At 40.7% G+C, this 23913-nt stretch overlaps 1 protein-coding gene across 1 annotated transcript in view; it reads left to right on the forward strand.

The window, feature by feature from the left end:
* MAGI2 (membrane associated guanylate kinase, WW and PDZ domain containing 2) overlaps window positions 1-23913 on the forward strand; it is a 1347058-nt gene that overhangs the window by 1236695 nt on the left and 86450 nt on the right. The window contains exons 18-20 of the mRNA XM_032642294.1: window positions 1619-1772; window positions 6610-6805; window positions 7252-7395. Coding sequence (XP_032498185.1) covers window positions 1619-1772; window positions 6610-6805; window positions 7252-7395 — 494 coding nt within the window. The remainder of the gene's footprint in view (window positions 1-1618; window positions 1773-6609; window positions 6806-7251; window positions 7396-23913) is intronic.

Below are 23913 nucleotides of genomic sequence, written 5' to 3' on the forward strand. Positions count from 1 at the left end.
GATGATAAAGTTACAAATCTGGCGGAAAAGAAATATTCGTGTTAGCAGTTAAGCTCTGGAGGATTCTTCAAAGTCAGATCGATTTTGAAAAGCTTGAGGAAGTTGTGGTATAAAGAGAGCTCATTTAGGAAATGTTGCATCTGATAAGAATTTTAAATTCCCACTTAGCCTTTTGAATTTCTCTGTACAAGGACTCCCCCCTGAGGCTTGAGGCGTAGTGAGCGTTACAACTCACAACCATGCCTTAAGGGGCCACGGAATTCTTTGAGCACCGATTCACCGTCACTTCACCATTTCCAGACACAGTGGGTTCATTACTAGCTGCTGGCTCATGAATGACATTTGGGAATTCAGCCTCTGGAGCTCGCTGGTGAGTGGACCACAGTGCCCACATGGAGAAGGATGGGCTCACTCACGTCTGTCCCCTCTGGTTTACTCGGTCTCCTCCTTTCCTCTGGGGACTAACAAGCAGGCATCAACAGCCGCCTGACTATAAATAGAAAACAGTGATTCTCAGTGGAGGTGATTTTGTCCCCCCAGGGGGCATTTGGCAATGTCTGGAGACATTTTTGGTTGTTATGATTGGGCTGGGGGTGCTACTGGTGTCTAGTGGGTAGAAGACAAGGATGCTGCTCTGTGAACATCCTACAGAGCCTAGGACCACCCACCACAGCAGGAATTATCTGGCCCCAAGTGTCCGTAGTGCCAGGGTTGAGAAACCCTGATACAAGTGGAGAGGAAATTTTAAAATTTAGGGTGAGAGCAAAGAAAGGGGAGAGTGATGTATAAGGGAATGCTAATAGATCACTTCTTTTTTTGTCACCCAGTCAAAAAAAAAAAAAAAAAAAAGACCATCTTTAACTTGTTATCTGAAGAAAACATTATGTATAAAATATTCAACAGAAGTTAACTCTAAGCAGAATTGGTCACAAAAGACTTGCTTCTCCCTTTTCCCAGTATGAAATATGTCTGTCCTGCTCTTATTCCAACATGGAGAGATAACTTCAGTTGAAAATTTGATGCTAAACAAGAAAGACCACGAAGCAGTTTTAACAGAGAACAACTTATGAACCTTCCTCTGTCCAATGTTCTTTTCTCTTTCTGGAGAACCATGGAGTACAGAGGGTTATTAGGCAATAAGACTAACAAGGAACTGAAGAAAGGATTGTGGAAAGCACTTACTTTTCTTATGGTTAATTCCTTTTCCAAACTTTGGAATACTGGTAGGACTTCTCATTACAACCAAAAAGTAGCGGCTAAAACACTTTTCTTGCAGCAAGTAATGCTGGAACAAATGGAATATATTTTAGAGCTTACTCCTTTGAATTATTTTTCATCGTTTTAATAAGTTTCTCATGGTAATCTTTTCTTCTGACAAAATGACGAGAGATTGTGTTCATAGCCTTGTTCAGCAACCTCGTGATTAATGGAAGAATACTGATTCCAGGAGCGGTCTTAGAACTTGCTAAGTCTACGCTGCTGTCTTAAAGCCTAACGGAAACTGGAAGAACCAAAGCCCTGAGTCATGTGAGGAGGCAGAGGAACCAACTCTGGCCACCTGTTGCCCTTTATCAAATGCCAACCTGACTGCATTTGCCTCTTTGGTTTCCCACCACAGAGCTCAACAGCCCGGCCTCGGCACCCAGCTCTGAGAAGCACAGCCCGCTGGCCCAGCAGCACAGCCCGCTGGCCCAGCCCAGCCCCGCCACCCCCAACAGTCCTGTCGCCCAGCCAGCTCCTCAGCCGCTTCAGCTGCAGGGACATGAAAACAGGTAAAGTCTCCTCTGGCTTTTCTGCTGCTGAGTAGTGAGGGACGTCGGGGGAGAGAGAGTTTGGGACAGGACAGGTCCCAGGCAGGAGAGAGATTTGCATAATGTAGAAATCACCATGTGCACCTTTGTGTGATTTTGAGATTGTATGTATGTTGTAAACGTAGTTTCATTAGCAAATACAGGTGTCTGTCCTTCACAGTAAGAGAAGCTTTCCTGAGGAAATGATGCATCATTGCAGAAGAGTAGGTTTAACTAGCTGAAGAGCACATTAAGGAGGGTCCAGACAGAGTCACATATACAATGTACAGTATCATATACAAAGGCCCTTTGGCAGGAGGTAGTAGGCAAGCACGAAGGAGGGAAATAAGGCCAGTGTGGTGGGGGCAGAGGGGCAGCAGCATGGTTTGAGATGAAGCCAGTTAGGCTGGCTGGTGAGGAACTGCCCTAAAGCGTCTCATAGGTTTGTTAAAGACTTTTTTTTTTGTTTTGCGGTACGTGGGCCTCTCACTGCTGTGGCCTCTCCCGTTGCGGAGCACAGGCTCCGGACGCGCAGGCTCAGCGGCCATGGCTCACGGGCCCAGCCGCTCCGCGGCATGTGGGATCCTCCCGGACCGGGGCACGAACCCGTGTCCCCTGCACCGACAGGCGGACTCTCAACCACTGCGCCACCAGGGAAGCCCTTGTTAAAGATTTTGATCTTTATCGTACGTGTTGTGAGAGGTCATTGGAGGGTTTTAAGCTGAGGACTGACATCCTTGGAGTAGCTTTTCAAGATCTCTCAGTTGGCCCCGTAGAGAGCACGCTGGAGGCTGATCAGAACGAATGAAGTTAGAAGTGGCCGCCGTGTCCACCGAGCCATGCACACGATGGCTCGGAGAATAACGGCAGTGTGGAGGTGGGAAACGTTGAAGGATTTGTGAGCCTGAATGTAAGTTAGTATTTTTACTGCATTTTACCTTATATCCACCTGCCCACGGTCTAATGAGATTCTTCTATTTCACATCACGAACTAATGTGATCAGGCCCTGTGAACTTGCAGAATAAAAGGCTGCCATAGGAAAACAACACTGTCTTCTTATTGAGACATGTGTATAACGGGGAGCCTGGGTTAGGTTGCACCATTAAAGAAAGAGATGAAGACATGTTCCCATGTTGGTTTTGCCCTTTCAAAGGAGAAAAATAGAACAACCCACGGGAACATCTCTGAAAACAAAACCCTCACTGGTCCTTTCCGTGATTCTAATGTTTTCTGAACATCTGCTACCCATCTCCTGCCTCCCCTGTTGGTGAAGATGAAGTGAGACCCGGTTTTTGAGTCCCAGAACTTTCTAGGTTTACCACTCACAATGTTGCAAAGCCAATACTTGCCCTGTGCCAGAAGTGTTCTTTCCGTGAAGCCCTGTTCTATTCTGATTTCTCCCATTTGCTTTCATAGAAAAATAAATATCTATTGTCCTCAGCTGTTTATGGTTTTAATGTAGGCCAGGGAAGAAAAAAGACTAAGCCCCCATAAGGTAAATGATACAGAGGCAAGAATTTGACAGTCCAGAAGAGGAGTATGTCCTGGGTGCTTCAGTAATAAGCCCCAGATGCGTTGGCTTTCACCACGTGTGGTTTGGACACATTGCACTGGCTTTCCCCGGGATTCGCTTTAGATTTAGGAGGAAGGACCTGAGTGTTCCAGCAGTCTCCGAGCCAGCTTCAGACGCTTCCTCCTGGCTCTGCCACTGTCAATTAAACCTCCCAGCCACAATTGCGTCTTCCCTTTCCAGAGTTAAACTTTCCTGAAATTGGACTCTTGCTTCTGGCCTTCGGGTGGGTAGTCTCATCCCTAGTGTGTTATAGTTCAGTGGGGAGAATGACAAATGGGCAAGGCCACTATCCTGTCCCCATCGGCTACTAGTTACAATCAGGGACTCGGCCGCTGTCAAAGAAGCGACAGCCTTTGGATAGTTTTGTTTTTGTCTTTGTTTTTGTTTTGCCTGACTGTGGGATAAAATATTTCCTGACTCTGGGATTAACAGATTGACCTGGTCCAAATTTTTATAAATTACCAACAAATTTACCCAGAGTTCTTAGCTATTTTTGCTTCAGTAATATTAAATGCCTGGGAAGTGCCCACTCCTGTTCTAGGGTCCTTTCCTGCCACTGAGGTTTCCTGGCTTAGCTGTTTGATTGTTAGTAGGTGGCTCTTTTCCAAATGAATGGAGAGATTCCATAATCTCACAGATACTAGAACCATTTTTCTAGCTGCATTTAAAAATGGTCATGGTATCAGAGAGAAACTCTTTGCCTTTTTCTAGATCAGGCTACAGATGTCTCCAAGACAGCTTGTATGCCAAGCACACAGTATGAATTTCCTATTAATTCATTTGTACAAGAAGTGCCCACCTACATGTCAAATTGAGCCAGTTTCCACGTTAAAGTGGGATAAAATAAAGTGACAATCTGCTCGCAAATTTTTATCTTATGAGTTAGGAGAAGTGAATATTTTACCCTGTCTTATTTACTCTTGAATTGGCTTCCTCCTGACACTCTGCACACCTCTACTCGTTCCTCTGTCTCGTAACATCCTTTTGGTGCATGCTCAGGAAACAAAATAATTTTAACATGAACATAAGCAAAACCCTGTTCAAGGAGAAGCATTTTTTGAAAACAACAAACAGCCCTTGTGTAATATATTCAGAAACTAAGTATAAATAGCAGAGATCACCTTCCCAGCAAAGGCAATCATTAGTTACTTCTTTTAAATAGCAAGATTAGTGGAAAGCATTGGAAATTGACTTCTTTCATAGACTTTGTGCAGTAGATGCTGCAGGCTGGACGCAATTCTTGAAAGGCCCACGTGAGGCAGAAGCCCACCGTAAGATCCCCTACCACATGGGCAGCATTTTTGATTCTGGAACTTATTCATACCATAAAATTCTGCTAGAATTTACCATTAGCAATCTGGTTTTATCATCTCTAAAGTCTCTTTAAGAGTGGAATTAATAGCTACGAAGAGTTATACTGATATGCGATCTACGAACCTTTCATAAGTAAAGGAACTTTTAAGAGGCTGTTTGTTTGTTTTTAATGATCCTGAGCTCTCCTTAAAATAAAGTGTTTCACAAATTCAGAGTAACAACTTTTGCCCTAACTAGTGTATCATTCACTTAAAAGTTAACAACACTCATAAAAATTAAGTATATTTTCCTTATTAAAGAATTCTTCAACATAAAATCCTGCACGTGGCACTGTTGAATGAAATGGGAATGCTCAGAGGCAGGCTCGGACGGCTGCTGTTACAAGTTCTAACTGTCCCTGTTTCTAAGGCTCTGGGGAGACTCTTAACATCTCACCCTCTTTATACCTCATGACACATCTGGTTGGAAACGAAGCTCATAATGGGTATTCCATACCAATACCACAGAGATAATGAAAATAAAGCGACTGTGCTAGAACTTAAAACAATGTGACATCTAAACCACCAAGCACACAATTTCTAAAAAGGAACCGATCGATACACACCAACAAATGTCACCCAGTCCAGTTCCTTTTGTTTAATTCATGTGTTTGCCTAGTTAAGCATCTTATTCAAAGCGTATTTTAAATAATTCTGTTCTCAGAATGCACACTCTCAGTAGGTGAGTGGGCAGCTTCCTGAGGTATAAAGCAAAGGCTAAATTATGCATCTCACAAAAGGAATGTGTCACTTCTGCAAGTTAAGTAACAAATGGGAACTACTCAAAGCGTTATTAAAATAACTGCATTTCTAACCCCCTTTCAAAACCCTGAATAAACACATCTATTGCCATACACTATCAGTGTGTGAATGTGTTTTTCTAATCGACCTGTATCCCTAAGTAGCTCATTATATGGAGTGTTGTCATGGCAACAGGCAATGAACTACAGAGTTAAGTGGCCTCTATATTATGGTGATAATTTTTTTCAGTTTATCTTATTAATGATCCCATAATTGTAGGTATTGGCTAGTTTAGCCCTTTTTTGGCCCTGGAAGCCCCTCAATTTAGAGCAATTTGGATTCACAAAACAGAACTAAACAATTAGTTTTGGTCTCTGTATTTATTAATAACTAGAAACAAGAAATAATATCTAGAAACAAGAATAAGACAAGTGTTAGACATAAACACCTTTGCCTTTCCTTCTAATGACCATGATAGTATCTGATACTAAGCCCGAGAGTTATGGTCTAGTATTTAAACCTCTGTGTGATATGTTTCTACTTTTAGCAATGACCCAGTGACTTTCTGCTTGATTTGTAGTTGGTGATTATACCTTACTTTCACTCCTTTAACCTCTGTATGATATTCAAAAAGCCCCAAGCTAACAGGTTAAAAGAGCCTTTAGTTAGATATTCATAGAGTGTTTAGAGATCACTTCAATCATGTTTTCATGAAGTAATGGATGCTGTGCGTGTGTCAGAGAGAGAGAGAGAGAGAGAGAGAGAGAGAAATTGAAACCGTTGGTTTACTGATATTAAGACAGACTGTTGTTTGGGGATGTACAGTGAAGTGTGTGAGTCCCTAGATTTGCTGCAGTTGCACGGTTTTTAAATAGCAAAGTCAAAGAAGGTTATCCCTAAGCCCTTTTCCACAAAGTTCTAAGTGACCATCACTTTTACCTTGATTTCTTAAGAGCCAAATGAAAAGTATACCGTATGGCATTTGTCAAAGATTTTAAAATAATACTTATCATTTATTGAATCTTCTCATAATCCTGAACATGAAAAGGACCACCAAGAAGTGTGGCCTCTACATGCCTGGAGGTCCGAAAGTCATTCGAATCTCCTTAGAATGCTGAGATACCAAAGCAAGTACCATTTCCATTCATTTAGTTACAGGTCAGAAGTAAAAGCAAGGCAAGATGTGAAACCAGATATCCGACAGCCTCCGTTCACGGACTACAGGCAGCCCCCACTGGACTACCGGCAGCCCCCAGGAGGGGACTATCTGCAAGCCCCGCCCTTGGACTACAGGCAGCCCTCCCCTGACACCAGGCAGTTCCCTCTGTCAGACTACAGGCAGCCCCAGGTACCTCAAAGATCCCGTTGCATTTGTTTCATTTTTCCAATCAGCAGACCTGTCATTCACACACACACACACACACAACTCTGGTGCACTTATTTATGGTGCTCAAAGCAGTGAATGAGAAAATTCAAAGGAGAGGTAATATCACTCAGGCCTATATGCAATAGTTACGTTTGCCAAGTCAACAGATGAGTACTGAAGGATGTGTACGAAAGTCAACAAGCTACCCAGCGATTCTTTTAATGACTGAGGAAACTGTGTTCAGATCTGCTCAGGCCTTTGGAATCTTGTCTTGCATTTTGCTAGATGGTGAAATCACATTACTCCTCACGATATCGTGTCAGTTGGAACACGTTAACTATGAGAGAGAAGGAGAACAGAGGGACAGACCGTGGAAGCTTCTCTGATATTAAACAATTGTTTATTCTATTTTCTCCCCAACCCCAAAGGATTTTGATTATTTCACTGTGGACATGGAGAAAGGAGCCAAAGGATTTGGATTCAGTATCCGTGGAGGGAGGGAGTACAAAATGGATTTGTACGTGTTGAGATTGGCAGAAGATGGGCCAGCAATAAGAAACGGAAGGATGAGGGTAAGAGTGTTCTCTTTTTATAGAATTGCTTAATTCTGAAAGAAACGCTCCTTGTGGTGTCGGAGGAGCAGTGAGACCTGCTGTTAAGCAAACTGACTTGCTGCAGACGTTGCCTTCTTTCCATTTCATGATCCAGTTTTCTAAAGGTTCGCCCAAACATTGTTTAAGAATGATCTCTCATTCTCCTTCTTATGGCTTCTAATTGAAAACTCTCAAGATGGTGTTTTACATATATATATATATATATATATATATACACATATATATATATATATATATATATATATACACATATATATGTATGTTTCTCTAAAGAACAAACGAAAGAAAACAAAGTAATCTAAGAAATAGCTTGAAATGGAAACATGGCTCCATAATTTTTTGCGTGGTTTGAGGATTCAGTTTTTATCTGAGATTGAATCTTTTGAAATTCATTTTGAGTTTCATGCTTTTTTCTTCACACGGTTTTGTGTTTCTTTGGGACTTCTTTTGAGTTGACTGGCTTTGGCTTTGACGTTGGGCAGAAAGAAGCAGGAGAAGGAGGAATGAGGCTTCTTGGGATACATGTTGTCCTTAAAAATGGTAGCAGTCAAAAATGTTTCAATTAGAGTTTAAGCTGAGGGCGGATTTTTAATGTAATAGTTACTTTGAGGCGTCTGGTTGACGCATAACTGATTCTTCCTCTAAAGGTGCAAAACAAAACTTGAGAACAATACAGAACATTAGTCAGTCTCTCTATAAAATGTCATCTAGTAAGCACATAGAAAAGGTTAGTTATTATAAATAAAATCTAGAATTATTCTTGCCCTCCCTCCTTGTTCTTTAAGTTAATACAGAAAAGCTGTGGTTCTTGGGTTCTAGAGCTTCAGATTCTCGTGCTGAGTTTCACCAACCGCTTGCTCCTGTCAGTGGAACGAAACTGTTATTCCTACCACCCAGTCTGCCATTTCTATAGTCTCATTTCCGAGTCAGTGAATCATCCATGGTGCAAAAGTAGAAAGTGTAGATGTGTCTGTTTTTCTCCATGACTTTACAATCCCTTGACAACTGGGAAGTATCCAAGTTGGAATTTGAACCCAGGCAAGGCTGACTCAGGAGAATGACAGTCCCCGCCTTGATCTAACACCAGCCTCCTCTTACCCCTTCTACATGTGGTTTTAGAATAGGTCTCTGCATGGTTTCTTAGCTCCCGGTTCCCACTTTCTTAACATGCTGCAAAGCCAACTCACAAGTGGTTCAATAGAACAAAATTAATCTTTGTGGTGCAGTGGAAAACAACACAGCACAGAAGCCATGAGTGAGATGACCAGAGCCCTGAGAGAGGGGACCTCCCCTTACCCCACAAGTGGATTTTAGAGGTGTGGGTTCCAAACGGTGGCCACATTTTATAACAAATGATGGCCACATTTTATAACAAATGGTCTAAATGGCTAATCAAAATTTAAGCCAGAGCAGTAGTTCTCAGTGTGGTCCCTGACATCAGCATCCCCTGGGAATGTGTTAGAAATGCAGATTCTCCAGCCCTGTCGCAGACCTACTGAATCAGAAACTCTAGGAGTGAGGCCACCAGGCTGTGTTTGTGTGATCCACCTCCAGGTGAATCTGGTACAAGCTGAAGTTTGGGAACCACTGAGCTAAAGGGAAGCTGTCATGACATAGGTACGGCACAGTTAGGATGTGTGTGGCTCAGGCTTCGTTCATTCCCCCTAGATCCTGTCCAGGGAGTTTTCCATCCTGTTCCAGTGGTTTACCTCAGGTCCTTAAATCCATGGAAACACAGATTTAGAATTCTGTAGGCAGGTGCTCAATTTTAGGAAAGATGCTTTTTCTTCTGGCAGGTGATAAAAATGAGTCCTCTACCTGGGTTTCAGAAAATGGTATTTTCACTTCTTGTCAAAGATTATAGAAATAAGCAATATTTCACCATTTTCCATGTCATTTTTATAAAGCAATGCATTCTTTCTGTGTACAGGCTGTCCAAAAGGAGTTATTATGGCCAGTTTTAGACATTATGGGTGTTTATTTTGGACTACTCTATATATATATATTTCTAGCTTTTAATTCTCAAAGAAAACAAGTCACTTGAAAGTCACAGAAATTCTATGGATCAGATTTTACTGTTTGGTTTTATTTCTGATCTTTAAGGCTAGGAACTTGGCAGGGATGAATGGATGACTTTTTTCTGCTTTTAAGAGTTACACTTAATATTCAGATGTTCTGTTTTTTTTTTTAAGTTTATTTATTTTATTTATTCATTTTTGGTTGTGTTGGGTCTTCGTTGCTGTGCGCGGGCTTCCTCTAGTTGCAGCGAGCGGGGGCTACCCTTTGTTGAGGTGCGAGGGCTTCTCATCGCGGTGGCTTCTCTTGTTGCGTAGCACGGACTCTAGAGCTCAGGCTCAGTAGCTGTGGCGCACGGGCGTAGTTGCTCCGCGGCATGTGGGATCTTCCTGGACCAGGGCTCGAACCCTTGTCCCCTGCATTGGCAGGCGGATTCTTAACCACTGCGCCACCAGGGAAGCCCTGTTTTGGGGTTTTTGTTACTCATGGATTCTTAACGGCATCAACGGAGAACTTGTCTAGGGTAACAAACTCCATGTCAGGGAAGGAAACTACTTCATCATGTAAGTTCAAAGGTGCTACTAGATAATACAAACGTATTAACTACTGTTTGAATTTGATAAATGTTTTGTATCTGTAGAGTTAAAGATCAACAATTGTTCTTGATCATAGCACATAACTAATTCAGATCTTATTTTCATGTTTATTATCAAATTTAATCATTTAAAGCTAATCTTTTCTACCTTCATTAGTACTTACTAATTAGCAATAACCTTTAATTCACAGATGTGTTTAAATTATTTCAGCAAGGACCAGGATAGATTACTATTTGCATGACTCAATGGTTTGATTATTTTAATGCATAAACTCGATAACATATAGGTTACCAATTTGGGCATTTAACAGTGAAAATAATTCGGAACTTATTATAAAGTTCCCCCTTGATACCGTTGTTGCCCAGATACGTATAGATCTTAAATATCTGTGCAGATGTTGCTTACAAGGCAGCTGTTCACTCCATGGGTATTATGGCTTGGTTCATAAAGTTCCAAGACTTCTGAGAAAAGTAGGTGAACTAGACATTCACAGGCTACATTAAAAATAAGCTCAAGAAGAAGAGAAGCTAGCACCACCTGGTCCTTCCCAGCCTTTAAAACACTCAGGCATATTTCTCCGTGTTAATTGCGATTCCTTCACCTTCAGTGTTAATACATTATTGCCTCTGTGCCCAAACTAAACACACACTTTGTGATCGAGTAAGTTTGGAACAGACTGTATAGTTTTGTTTTGTTTTGTTTTTCCTTTTTTCATGATCAGAAACAGAAGGGAAAAGCCAGGAAGTGCCTGGCAATAGCAGGGTGTCTTAGATTAAACTCAGGACAGTAAAATTGCCCAACTCAGAATTACTACACAAGAGCTGGGTGATTCTGAAAAATCATTTCATGTAACTGTTAATGAATTACTGTGCCCATGGATTAGGGCTATAAGTAGCACTAATTTTGAACATTGAGTTAGTGCACCAGATGTTAGTCTCTAAATCTGAGGCTCTTCCTGGGTCTTTTATGTTAGTCTTGGTTGTAGGACAGTGATGGTATGCGCCTGTTTAGTAGTACAAGACTTTGCTAAGATTACAGAGAAAACCAGGTAAATCCGATGTCAGAGGAGGTGGCTAACAGAGGTGTAAAAACATCCCTCTCACACTGGGAATGTTAAGAAATGATGGCACAGATACGTATTTTTAAAGCATGTCTTTAGGCATCCAACTGATATCCTAGGCATCCAAGAGAAATACCAAAGTTCTTCGCACCTCAGGTGTTCTTTTACGGATCTGGTGAGGGACAGGTGGGCATATCCCAAAAGTGAGTCCCAGGTGAATGATTTCACTCTAGTATTTCTGGGCACCTGCAGCAGAGAGAATAATCTTAGCAGAGATCTTTGGCAAGTTAGACTGTCTGACTTTCAAATTGATTAATAAGTACTCCCACAGAACATGAATTATTTTTTTCCTCCTCCTCGGAAAGTATTGTATGTTTACTCAATTTTTTTGTTAAATAAATACTTTCTTTCCACTTGATGAAACAAGCATCCTGGTAAGGTATCCTGATGAGGTCAATGGGTTCCCTCAAAATATGAGAACGTACCGACAGCAAACCACAATCAGAAAGTAGTGGGGAAAATAATGGCTCCTTCTGAGGGTCAGATTTACAAGCCAAGTCTAGATACAGGGGAAAGGATAAGAAAATCTTTTTCAGAAGATCAATTCACTGCTTATTTAAAAGAGAGTTTCTAGAACTTCCTTGATCAGAAACATATAAACGTAACAATAAATGAATTTAAAGATTTACTAAAAATAGGACTATTTTGATCCCTTCTAAACCCTCAGCCCTGCTCTCAACCTCCAAAATAAGCAAACATGATGCATTTGCTTTATTAAATTTAGAAACATCAATTCACTTTGTTGAACCTCAGTGGTAGAATTGATTTTTCTTATTAAGACAAAGAAGTGAGGTATTAATTTGTGAGTGAATTATGATGTTGAGAGAGGGACTTAGATATTATGACATGTCATGATATAGAACTTGAATAGAATAGTGCAATTCGAATAAACACCAAGAAAAACAATGTGGAGCATAATTACATGAAATATTCACTTCATAAAAAAAAGTAGAGAGTAGCAAGTTTTGACTTTAATTAGTAGCTAGTGTTTCAATATCAATTAATACTATGTGATAAACGTTAAAGAGACAAAACAAAACACAATCTGTAAATGTAGAAAATAAGGGGAATGGGAAATAGAAAGATAATCGTCTTGTCTGATAGCTTTCCCTCAGTCATTCCAAAAGGCTAATATCAGAAGAGAAACACAAATGACATTCAGATTTCAAGGAAAAGTGTAAGAAAGTATTAGAAACTAGTAATGGATCTGTTTTAAAAAGAAGACTTTTTAAGTTTGTAAAATAGTCTAATAAAGTTGAGAGGGATAACATTTTCATAACTGATGAATAAATCTCTGGCACAACACTCTTAGGGACATAATCTAATTAAAAACTGACAATAAACAGAAAACACAGGCAAAGAATAATGAACATAAGAAGTAATTTACTGGTGAAGCTTCCTAAGAAATCAGGAGACTTCTGGAGGGAAGGGATAGTAGTTCTAAAAGTGCTTAAATAAAAATTGATAGTTGGGCTTCCCTGGTGGCGCAGTGGTTGGGAGTCCGCCTGCCGATGCAGGGGACGCGGGTTCGTGCCCCGGTCCAGGAGGATCCCACATGCCGCGGAGCGGCTGGGCCTGTGGGCCATGGCCGCTGAGCCTGCGCGTCCGGAGCCTGTGCTCCGCAACGGGAGAGGCCACGACAGTGAGAGGCCTGCGTACCAAAAAAAGAAAAAAAAAAAAAAAAAAAAAAAAAAAAAAAAAAAATTGATAGTTGAGTTAAAAGACATCTGAAAGGAGATCAGGTTTGCTCTTGGAAAGGGGTTTTCCTGCTTCCATAAGAGTATAATATTTTCCCATTTCCATAAAATATTTTTTTATTTTAAAGAAAGAACATAACTTTTTAACTTCATCACCCTAACAACTGTAACAGCTGTCTGTGCCTACTTAGCATTGCATAAACTTTGGTATGAAATGGTTTATCTTCTTCCTGAAACTTACATGACACAAAAGTCAGCCTGCAGTGGGCCTTGGAATCACCAACAACATTTTGTAAGACTGAATAATGTGTGAAAAAGATACTTACTGCTTATCCATCTTTTTCTTTTTTCCATTTTTTTTTTTTTTTTAAATGAAAAGGAAACTTCCCTGATGGCAGCTTCTTTTATATTTGTCGTTTCTCCTCCTGTGGTCCAGACATGACTAACCTGTGACTACAGAATAAAAGTATTCTGTTTTATATTGTTTTTATTAAACATAAAACCATTTAGAAGAATATTTCTAACATATGTAATGGTATGTATGCTAACAGTGATTCAAGCACCCATGAACCCTTAGCCCAGTTGAAAAAAAAAAAAAAAACTCTCCAGTCTCCTATGATTCCATTCTCCTCCCACTCTCCAGCCTCCAGAAGTAACCAGCACCCTAAATATTGTCATTCCTTCTAGTCTTGCCACATATGTATGTACCTCTTAACTATATCACTTAGTTTTGTACACTTAGTGAACTTTATATGAATGAATCATACTGTACATATTCTTCTCTGTGGTTTGCTTTTTATACTTTATGTTCATAACACTGATCCAGGTTGATGCATGAAGCTGTAAATTATTTCATGGTATGAATATGCTACAGTCTATGTTACTTATCTATGGAGAGTTGAAGTTTTCTCTATTAGTGGACATTGGGTTGTTTCCAGTTTTTTTGCAACTAATACTATCCTTGTACATATTTCCTGCTGCACATATGCAAGAAATTCTGTAGACTATACTGTATACCTAGGAGAGCATATATTTAACTTAACTAAATAACTCAGACATATTTTCCTAGGTGGTTGTACAAATTTATACTCATACCAGCAATGCGAAAGTTTCCATTACGACACATCCTCACAAGATTTGTATTTCAGACTTTTAAATTCTTATTCTGGTAGGTAGAAAATGACATATAGTTTAGGTTTAAATTTGCATTTCTTGATTACAAATAATATTCATCATCTTTCCTTAAGTTTACTGGACTTCCTTATTCCCTCTTAAATAAAGATGCCTCTTCATATCTTTTCCCCATCTTCTGTTAAATCATTCCTTCTTTTCATATTGATTTTAGAAGTGTTTGTATGTTCCTGGTGATGGTTTTTCATGTTGCAAATACTTTACCCCAGCTTATGGCTTGTAGTTTCACCTTCTGTATGATGCCCTTTGATAAACAGAAGGTCTTAATTTTAGTGTAATTGACTTAATCAGCCTTTTCCTTTATAGATTCTGCTTTCTGTGTCATCTTTGAAAAATCATTTCCCAACTCATATTCTTAAAGACTCCCTACATCTTCTTCTAAAAGTTTTATAGTTTTGCTTTTTCATATCTGTCTTTAATTACCTAGAATTGATTCCTCTGTGTCGTAAAAGGAAGAAATACAATCTCAGTTTTTCCAGATGGATAACCACCTGTCACAGCATCATTTATTGGATATCCTCTCATTTCCCCCACAATCTGCATTGACAGCTCCATAATAAATAAAATTTCTATAAATGCAATGGTCTGTTTATAGATTCTTTATACTGTTCTACTGGTCTGTTTGTCTATACCTACATCAATACTGTACTCATCTGCCTTTTAATAAGTCTTGAGTTTTGATGGAGAAACTGCCTGTTTCCTCATCCCCAGACATACATCTTAATTCTTCAGGAGTGTTTGAATGTTCTTGGACCTTTGCCCCTCCGTATAAAATTTTAGAAGTTTCTTGTCCTATTGGGAATTTTATTGGAATTGCTTAGAATCCATAAATAAATGTGGAAAAACTTACATCTTTATAATATTGAGTCTTTCTATCTGTGAACATGATATAATCCACTTATTTAGATTTTCCATAAACTGCTTAAATAAAGTTTCATAGTTTTTTCCATGACATACCTGAAAATATTTTGCTAGATTGATTCTAGGCATTTGCATTTTTTACTTTTACTTCTGTATTTTAATGTAATATTGAAATTAACTGTGTTACCAGTGAAAAGACAGTTGATTTCTATATATTGATCAATTTTATCATGCAAAATTACTAAACTCTTATTAATTCAAATAAGTTATCTGTATTTTCTGCAAATAATGAGAATTCTGTCTTCCTTTTAAGTCTTTTTATTTCTTATTTTACTGCATTTACTTGGTTTTCAGTATGATGCTGAATAGAAGTAGTCAAACAAGCCCTCTTATTTTATTTCTAATCTTAAAGGGAATGCTTTCATCATTAAACGTAATGTTGAATGAATTTATATAAATAACCTTAATCAGATTAAGAATGTTCCATTCTGTTACTAGTTTGCTAGAGAGTTAATTATGAATACATGTTGAATTTTATGTACTATTTCTACATCCATAGAAAGTATATGATCTCTTTCCTTTAATATGCTAATTAACATGATTAAGAATATTATTAGTATATTAATGGATTATTATGTTAAATCATTCTTGATTTCCTCAGTTAAGCTATACTTATTCATGATGATCTTTTGTAAGCATTGCTCAATTCAGTTTTCTGTTATTTCCTTTAAGATATTTGCAGCTATGTTCGTAAGATTAGCCTGTAATTTTCTTTTCTTGTAGTGTTGGTAAATGATTTCAACATTAGTGTTATACTAGCCTTATAAAGTGAGAAAGAATAATGCTCTTTGTTATTGTCATTGCTGTTGTTACTTGGAAAAGTTTAAGTTAAGAATTGTCCTTGAATGTTTGGTAGAACGCACCTGTAAATCCATCCAGGTCTGGTATACTTTTTGTGTGTGAAAATTTAAACCACATTACATTTCTATAATAATTAGGGTATTCTTCAGATTTTCTATTTCTTCTTGAGTCATTTCTGATACATTTCTTTTTTTCTGATAATTTATTTCATTTTAGTTTTCAAAGTTTTTATAATATTATCTTATTATATTTTTAATATTTAAAGCACTTGTATTTATGTTCCCTTCTCATTTGTTTGACTATTGTTTATTTGTGTATTCTTTCTGTTTTTCTTTATTAATCATGCCAGAGATTTTTGTCCATTTTTTATTCTTTTAAAGAACCAGCTTACATATTTTGTTCTCTTGCTTATTCATTTGTGTTTTTTTTTGTTTTTTGGGGTTTTTTTTGCACGGTACACGGGCCTCTCACTATTGTGGCCTCTCCCGTTGCGGAGCACAGGCTCCAGACGCGCAGGCTCAGCGGCCATGGCTCACGAGCCCAGCCGCTCCGCGGCATGTGGGATCTTCCCGGACCGGGGCACGAACCCGTGTCCCCTGCATCGGCAGGCGGACTCTCAACCACTGTGCCACCAGCGAAGCCCATTCATTTGTTTTTATATTTAATATTTCTCTGCCTCCATTTTCTTTGGGTTTACTCTGTTCTTATTTTTCTTGCTCTTTAAGTTGGATGCTTAGCTCAGTACTTTTGAAGTTTTCTTTATTTCTATTAATAATGTATGAATTTAAGGCTGTAGTTTCGATATGCAGTATGTTCATTATTTTAAGTTCTAAGTATATTCTAATTTCCACTATGATTCATTCCACTATTTCTTCTTTGATGCATGGATTATTTAGAAGGTGTTTTTGGTTTTTATTCCTAAAAGTATGGGGATTTTCTGGTTAGTTATCTATCTTTGATTTCTAGTGTAATTCCATTGCCATCAGAGAATATATTCTATATGATTTCAATCTTTCAGATTTATTGTGGCTTACTCTTTGGCCTTACATGTATTCAGTTTTTCGTATATGATCCATGTGTGCTTGAAAAGAATGTGCATTCTGTAATTACTGAGTGCAGTATTCTATAGATGTATTCATTGGCTAAAGCTTGATTATTGTATTATTCAAATATTCTATATTCTTACTAATTTCTTTGTATTTGATCTGTTAAATATTGATCTAGGTGCTTTAAAAGGTTTTCTTTTTTTTGTTAAAGATCTTGTAAATTTTTCTTTGATCTGTCAAACTTTGCTTTGTATGTTTTAAAGCCATGTTATTTGGTATATTTTCCAGATGAATTGAATCTTTTATCATTATGCAGCAACCTACCACATCTCTGTCAATACTTTTTGCTTTCAAGCCTGGTTTGTCTGATATTAGTAAGGATACCTTTCAACCTTTCTGTGTCCGTATATTTTATGTGTTTCTCTGGTCTATGTGGCTATTTTTCTATTTTTTTAACCGTATATGTTAACTAGATCATTTTAGTCTATTTATATTAATTTTGATTACTAATATTTTTATTTATTTCTATCATTTTATTCTGTCCCTTTTCTGTCTCGCTCTTTTTATTCTTTTTACCTTACTTTGAATAGTCTGGGTTTCCAGTTCATGCAGGAATCTCCCATAAGACTCCTCGTTCGTAGCCCCAAGCTGTATTTTCTATCCTTGATGCCCATCCATCCCAATGGAAACTCAGGCTTCCCAGGAAAAGGTAAAGCTCCCTTTGGCATTTGTTTGCCTTCCAGGAGTCCCACATTCACTTTGTTTTTGGCATCAGAGGCTTCTTTCGTTTCTTGCCTGTTCAGCAATGGTAAGGTTATTCAGGTTATCTAACCCACCGTATTGCTAGAAACAGAAGTTTATGTCACATTTACCTTTAATGACCAATTTATGGTTTTGCTAAAACTATATCCAGTCTTAGAGCTGGCGGTTACTCTCCCTCTCCCAGTGTCTTCACGTAGGAGCCCCACAGGGCAACCTACATGTGCCGGCTGCCGTCACTCTGTAGCCTGTCTTCCTCTCCAACTCCAGTTCCACTGGTGAGGGTCCCCTGCCCACAAAGCCACTGACGAGTTCTTGCTACAGCCCCGCCTGAGGCCTCCACAGCTTGGGCCTTGGGTGTGATGCACACAGTCCTGGGTCCTGGGCAGAGAGAGTCATGGTCTGCCAACCCTCTGCCGCACTTTGCCTCTTCAGCACTGTAGCAGCTCTGCTTGGCCCACATTCTCTCAAAGGTGAGGGGTGGTCACAAAACTCACTGCCTGCAGCGACCAGGCAGGGAACATATACAAGTGAAGAATGGAGGGCCCGGACTTCCCTGGTGGCCCAGAGGTTAAGAAGCCGCCTGCAGTGCAGGGGACGCGGGTTCGAGCCCTGGTCCGGGAAGATCCCACATGCCGCGGAGCAACTAAGCCCTTGCGCCACAACTACTGAACCTGCGCTCTAGAGCCCGTGAGCCACAACTACTGAAACCCGTGCGCCTAGAGCCCACGCACCACAACAAAGAGCAGCCCCCGCTCACCGCAACAAGAGAAAGCTTGTGCGCGGCAACGAAGACCCAACACAGCCAAAAATAAATTTTAAAAAAAAGGAAAGAATGGATGGCCCTTGACCCTCCTGAAGAGCAGTCTGTACTACCCAGGCCAACTGTGGATCCATGGTAACTCTGGCTTCCTTCTTCTAAGTCTTTGAATTTTCAAGAGAAAGCAGAAGTCTGTATTTTAAAGAATTAACCAGATTTGAAAAAAAAAAAGTTTTTTCACTTAAAGAAGCTGCACAGGCCAAACAAACAAGTCTGTAGACAATGTGAGGTTCACAGCGACACCATTTCTGTCATCCGTTGTAAACAGATCCTAGAGCAAAGGGAAGGCGGAATGGCTGAGGGCAGAAAGGGGGAAGCAGCTCCTGTACCAGCAGTGTCTGGGCACCCAGCACAGGCAATCAGAAGTGCTCTAGTGTGCACCGGTGTACTTTTAGGAGAGACTAATGCAGAAATGCTTGAAATGCCTCAGAAATGTGCATGGTGAGGAAAATCTATGTCAAAGTTTGATCTTGTGCCTCCTCTTCGTATTTGAAATTTTAAAGATGGTTTTCACTCCTAGAAAACTTATTTTGATGGCCCAGATTACTTCATGTTTGTCATTTCCCACCAGATCTTAGGGAAATCACTTCTGGGAGGGGACACATTTAGTAATGTGCAGGTTCCTGGTGACCACCTTATCGTCCACAGACTGAGTTGTTGTCTGGCCCATGAACGTGTGGGCCTGCCAGCTGCCTGAATTTGGGGAGGAGCCCTTTTCACATCTTACTCATAACCCGTCACTGGGTTTGAATGGCATGACATACCATCTTGAATGAGTGTGCCCTTGAGTGCGGAAAAACAAAACGGGGAGGCTGTCTCCCATAGCAACAAGAGACTCTCACACAGAATTTCCCAATGCGGGAGAAAGTTGGGTTCAAAATAGTGAGATACACCTATCCACGGGCCTATCTCAGTTTGAAGAGTCTATCTCTGGCCATTGACATACATTTAAGAACTACGTTCACGGGACTTCCCTGGCGGTCCAGTGGTTAAGACTCCACCTTCTAATGCAAGGGGTGCATCCTGGTCGGGGAGCAAAGATCCCACATGGCTTGCAGCCAAAAAACCAAAACAGAAGCAATATTGTAACAAATTCATTAAAGACCTTAAAAATGGTCTACATCAAAAAAAAAAAATCTTTAAAACAAATTAAAAAAAAAACTACGTTCACTTCATTTGTTTTCAATCACCTAATCTAAGATACTTTCATTGTCTCTTAAGTTTACTCGATTTCTTCCTTAGCTTGAAGACCAGCTTAGAGGGAAGTTCTTACCTGTCTTAGTGACTTCATAGGCCAATCCCTATCTTGGTCCCTTTCCTTTTTCCTCAGTCTGCTCCTCCCTTATAAGAAAATATGGGGTAGTCAAAATGGCAGGAGCCTGACAGACCTGATATTCGAACACTGGCTCAACAACTCACTGGCTATCTAGCTCTGACCTTGGATGAGTTACCCCGTCAAGGGCTTATAGCTGCCCTATGGCATCAACCAAATACCAGGCCTCCTGTGGGCAGCTTCAGGGACATGCATATGGGGTAGAGAGGGAAAAAGTGTCCTCCTAGCCAGCAGGACCAATGAAATCAACCCTAGCAACCCGTAGAATGATAACATGTCCACATATCCCATAAGTTATTTAACAGAGTCAATTTTACTCATCTGTAAAATGGGGTAATATTTTCCAGGAAGGGTTAAGTGTCTGCTTCAATATTCCTGAGTTTCCTCCTTTCTCTCTCCTTCCTTCTCCCCAGGACCTGTACTTCTATTAAAATACTCAGTACTCTAAGCCTGGAGATACAGAATACATTTTTTTTTTTTTTTTTTTTTTTTGCGGTACGCGGGCCTCTCACTGTTGTGGCCTCTCCCGCTGCGAGCACAGGCTCCGGACGCGCAGGCTCAGCGGCCATGGCTCACGGGCCCAGCCGCTCCGCGGCATGTGGAAACTTCCCGGACTGGGGCACGAACCCATGTCCCCTGCATCAGCAGGCAGACTCTCAACCACTGCGTCACCAAGGGAAGCCCCAGAATACATTTTTTAAGTGTGTATGTCAAGAGGCTATGAAAGCTTTGATACACAAATCAACGTGTATTTACCAACCCCCTCACCCAGTCTGTTAGATAAAGTGGCTCCTTTTCAAAACACAAATCTGGTCTATCTGCCCATTGCTTAAAACCCTTCAGCGGCACCCCATTTCTTTCAGGGTAAAGAGCAGACCCGTCGCAAGGCTTGTCCGTGCCCTACATGTTCCGGCCCTGCCTCCCTTCCCAGCTCAGCTCACCCGGGCTCCCCGGCTTTCCATGAAACCGGCAACGGGGCTCTGAGTCTCTGACAGTTCACGAGCTTCCCTCTCCTCTTCACCCGGTTATCTCCTTATCCTTCTCAGTCCAGCGGAAGCATCTCGTCCCCAGAGAAGGCTTCTCTTCTCCCCTCTCCAACCAGGTCCCATCCGCCTGTCACAGGCTCTCTCATCTGCTTCGTAGCGTCTTTCATGGTGCACGTTTTACATTTCTGTGTGTGATTATGTTATGAAGTCTGTCTCTCCAGAGTATAAGCTCTGTGAGAGCGGGAACCATGTTTCTGTGTGCTCCCCACTGTACACTTGTGCCCTGTGCTGTGCCTGACACGTGGTGGGTGCTCAGTGAATATTTACTGCTGAATGAATGCATGAAAAGAAGCCTTTGACGTGCAGAACACGACAGGTAGGCTCACTAAGTACATGGTCGCAAAGGCTCCTGATGCGCCAGGACGTGGGATTTCACAGATAACTAAGTATATGAATACAAGGGACAAATTCAGTCTAACTCACGGTGAGCTTTTTATGCCCTAGTGCCTCACTGTAAATGCACCATCCTTTTTGGGCTATGTTTAATTATTGTAGATTTTGCAGTGTCAGTGAGATAGTGTATGTAAAACCTTACTGTGCCTAACATTTTTTTAAATGCCTTTAATCTTTAAACTGTATTACAGTTCACACCTTGTTTTCCTCATCTGTAAACTCCCTGTCACCAAATGTGAATGACAAGGTAAGAGTGGAAAATAAAGTAAAAGAAGGTCAAACAGGAAATAATGAAGAACTTCAAAAGCATGAGGTATGCAAAACATGGCAGAATAAAGGGTTACAAGACAGGTGTGCTGGAGCCTGTTAGAAAAGGTCCACGGGGGAGCAGTGCAATTGGTCGAATGATAGGAAAACCAGAGCTTAGCAGAATATTCAAACTCTGCAGAGCTGAGTCCCATGAGGTCGATGCAGATAAATGAGGTAAGGAGTTGATAAAATCGAAAGCATGAGAGAAGAGAGCTAACAAGTGCTTAAGAGAGGAATAAAGCAGTCCAGCTGGAGGAGCAAAGCAATTGTCTGGGCTCGGGTAGATCATTTCAGGGATCTTGCACTGCAAAGATCACCTGCCCAATATTTCATCACCTCCGGTTGCTGGCACTCAGTAAACACAGAAGGCTTATCCCTGCATAAAGTGTGAGCCTTTACATGTCATCACAGCCCGTGTCACTCAGCCACCCATTGTCTCTCAGCCATCACTCCGAATCACCCTTCAGACCATCTGCAAATGTGAGCTTTTTCCTTTATTGTTTGATTCTGCTCCGTGCCTTTTATGAAGGAGAAGAAAAACCTCTCACAAAGATCAAATCCATTACCTCTCTCTTTTCAGAGTCTGACCTATGAACACTGTGTTAAAGGTGCTACACAAGTTCCTTTCAGGAATGAGGGAGAGCATTGCCTTGATTAGAGAAGGAAGGGAGCCTTAGGCAGCGGAGACGGCCCACTGGCGCTAGACTCCGTTGTCAATTATTCAAGGTTCATTATCCCACGGGGGTGGGGGGGGAGGGCTCCATTGCTCTGCTCTGTTTCTTCTTCTATTGGATGCCCAACTTTGAACCATTTCAAAAGCAGCTTCCCATGAGGGCTCGTTAAAGGTTTGGTAAGGAATCAAAGGGTTAGTGTTAGGATTGCATCTTGGTGGGGAAAGACACAGAAGAAATTGAATAAATTAGAAGTGAGGAGAATCTTTGCATTTTAATTATTCATCTTTTTTTTTTTTTTTGTCTATGGAAAAGAATGAGAACATTTACAAACCACTGCTGTGGTCTGACAAACACATTTTATTTGCCTCTTCAATGAGGGGAGGATCTGTGAGAATAGTTTCCTCTCTTATACTAAGCCATCACTTCTGTCTTTACCTGAGAATAAATCAAGATTTCTTTCCTCTTCATTTTTACGAAATGTCTTCCCAGTGTTCATGCAAATTGGCGGTCTGACTGAAGTTATTTGTCATCCTACCTCTCCCCCAGACCTAAAGCTCTTCTGCTGGGTGGATAGAGTCACTCGGTTTGCTGTCTACCATTCCACTTCTCAGTTTTAATCAGAGAAATGGGCGTGAAATACATCTTGATCGTGATTCACATAGGATTTTGTTTGCACAGCAGAGCAATTCAGAAGCTATCAAGAGCCAGGTGTTCCATTCTTCAAATGTGATTCCAGGCCATTCACGTTTCTTCTCCGAGGTGCCCCGGTATATCACCCCTTTGACAAAACAGCATCCTCACACCACAGCCCGTCCTTTCCCTGGGGCTGCTTCCTGGCACCTGCGCTACCGAACAAAGAAATGGCCTCTGTTCCTGCCTGCGGAACATTGCTGCCTCCTTCTCTGGGATGAAAAGATCATTACTGTGTCTGACTCCTGGCTGATTCAACTTGACAAGATACTTGTTTTTCAAGAAGTACTTCTTCTGTATATTGGGATCCACTGCCTCTTGACCCTGTATAAAACAGCACCATCTGCAAGGCAGTCTCGTCTCATTATTGGCTAACTTTGGGAGGTGTGGACTGACATCCCTTCTAAATGCCTAACCTGAATTTCCGGCTGCCTGTTGGACGTGCAAGGCACTCATTTTCCATTTCAAACGAGCCAGCATTTCTTGACATGATGCCATCTTAGTGTCTCATGTCTTTGTGTAATTATCTGCCAAAAGGATGACTATACCACTAGGACACTGTCAGCAATAATAGTGTCTTGCAGGAAGGAAAGGAGACTCCTCAACCTATTAGCATGACTTCGCTTTGTAGGAGACCTTGAGAGAAGAATGATTGATCCCAGAAAGAAAAGTTAAGGTCAAATGTAAGGAAGCAAAGAGAAGTAATATTAATGAATATTGAATATTGTGTCATTTTAAAATATTGCCTTCCTAGCTCCAAAGAGAAAGGGCAAGGAAAACTAGGAGGTGTATCTGATACCAAAGGGAATTGGGGAGCAAACTGCTGAGTCACTGCTTGAATTAGCTACCTAATTCAGGAGTATGCTGGGTCTCAAGCAGGGGATGGCCTGAAGGAAGCCAGGACACACAGCCTCAATCTTTGTCTTTCTGGAAATGGACATCTACATTAAGGAAACTTATGTCAGATGCCAAATTATGTGTTCTCTTCTTTCATTTCACTGCCGCTGTCACAATGCACACCCTCGTCTTTGTTAGCCTGAACTATTCCAGTATCCAGATGGGTC

This window comes from Phocoena sinus, chromosome 9 (assembly GCF_008692025.1).
Source record: "Phocoena sinus isolate mPhoSin1 chromosome 9, mPhoSin1.pri, whole genome shotgun sequence".
NCBI classification, from domain to species: Eukaryota; Metazoa; Chordata; class Mammalia; order Artiodactyla; family Phocoenidae; genus Phocoena; species Phocoena sinus.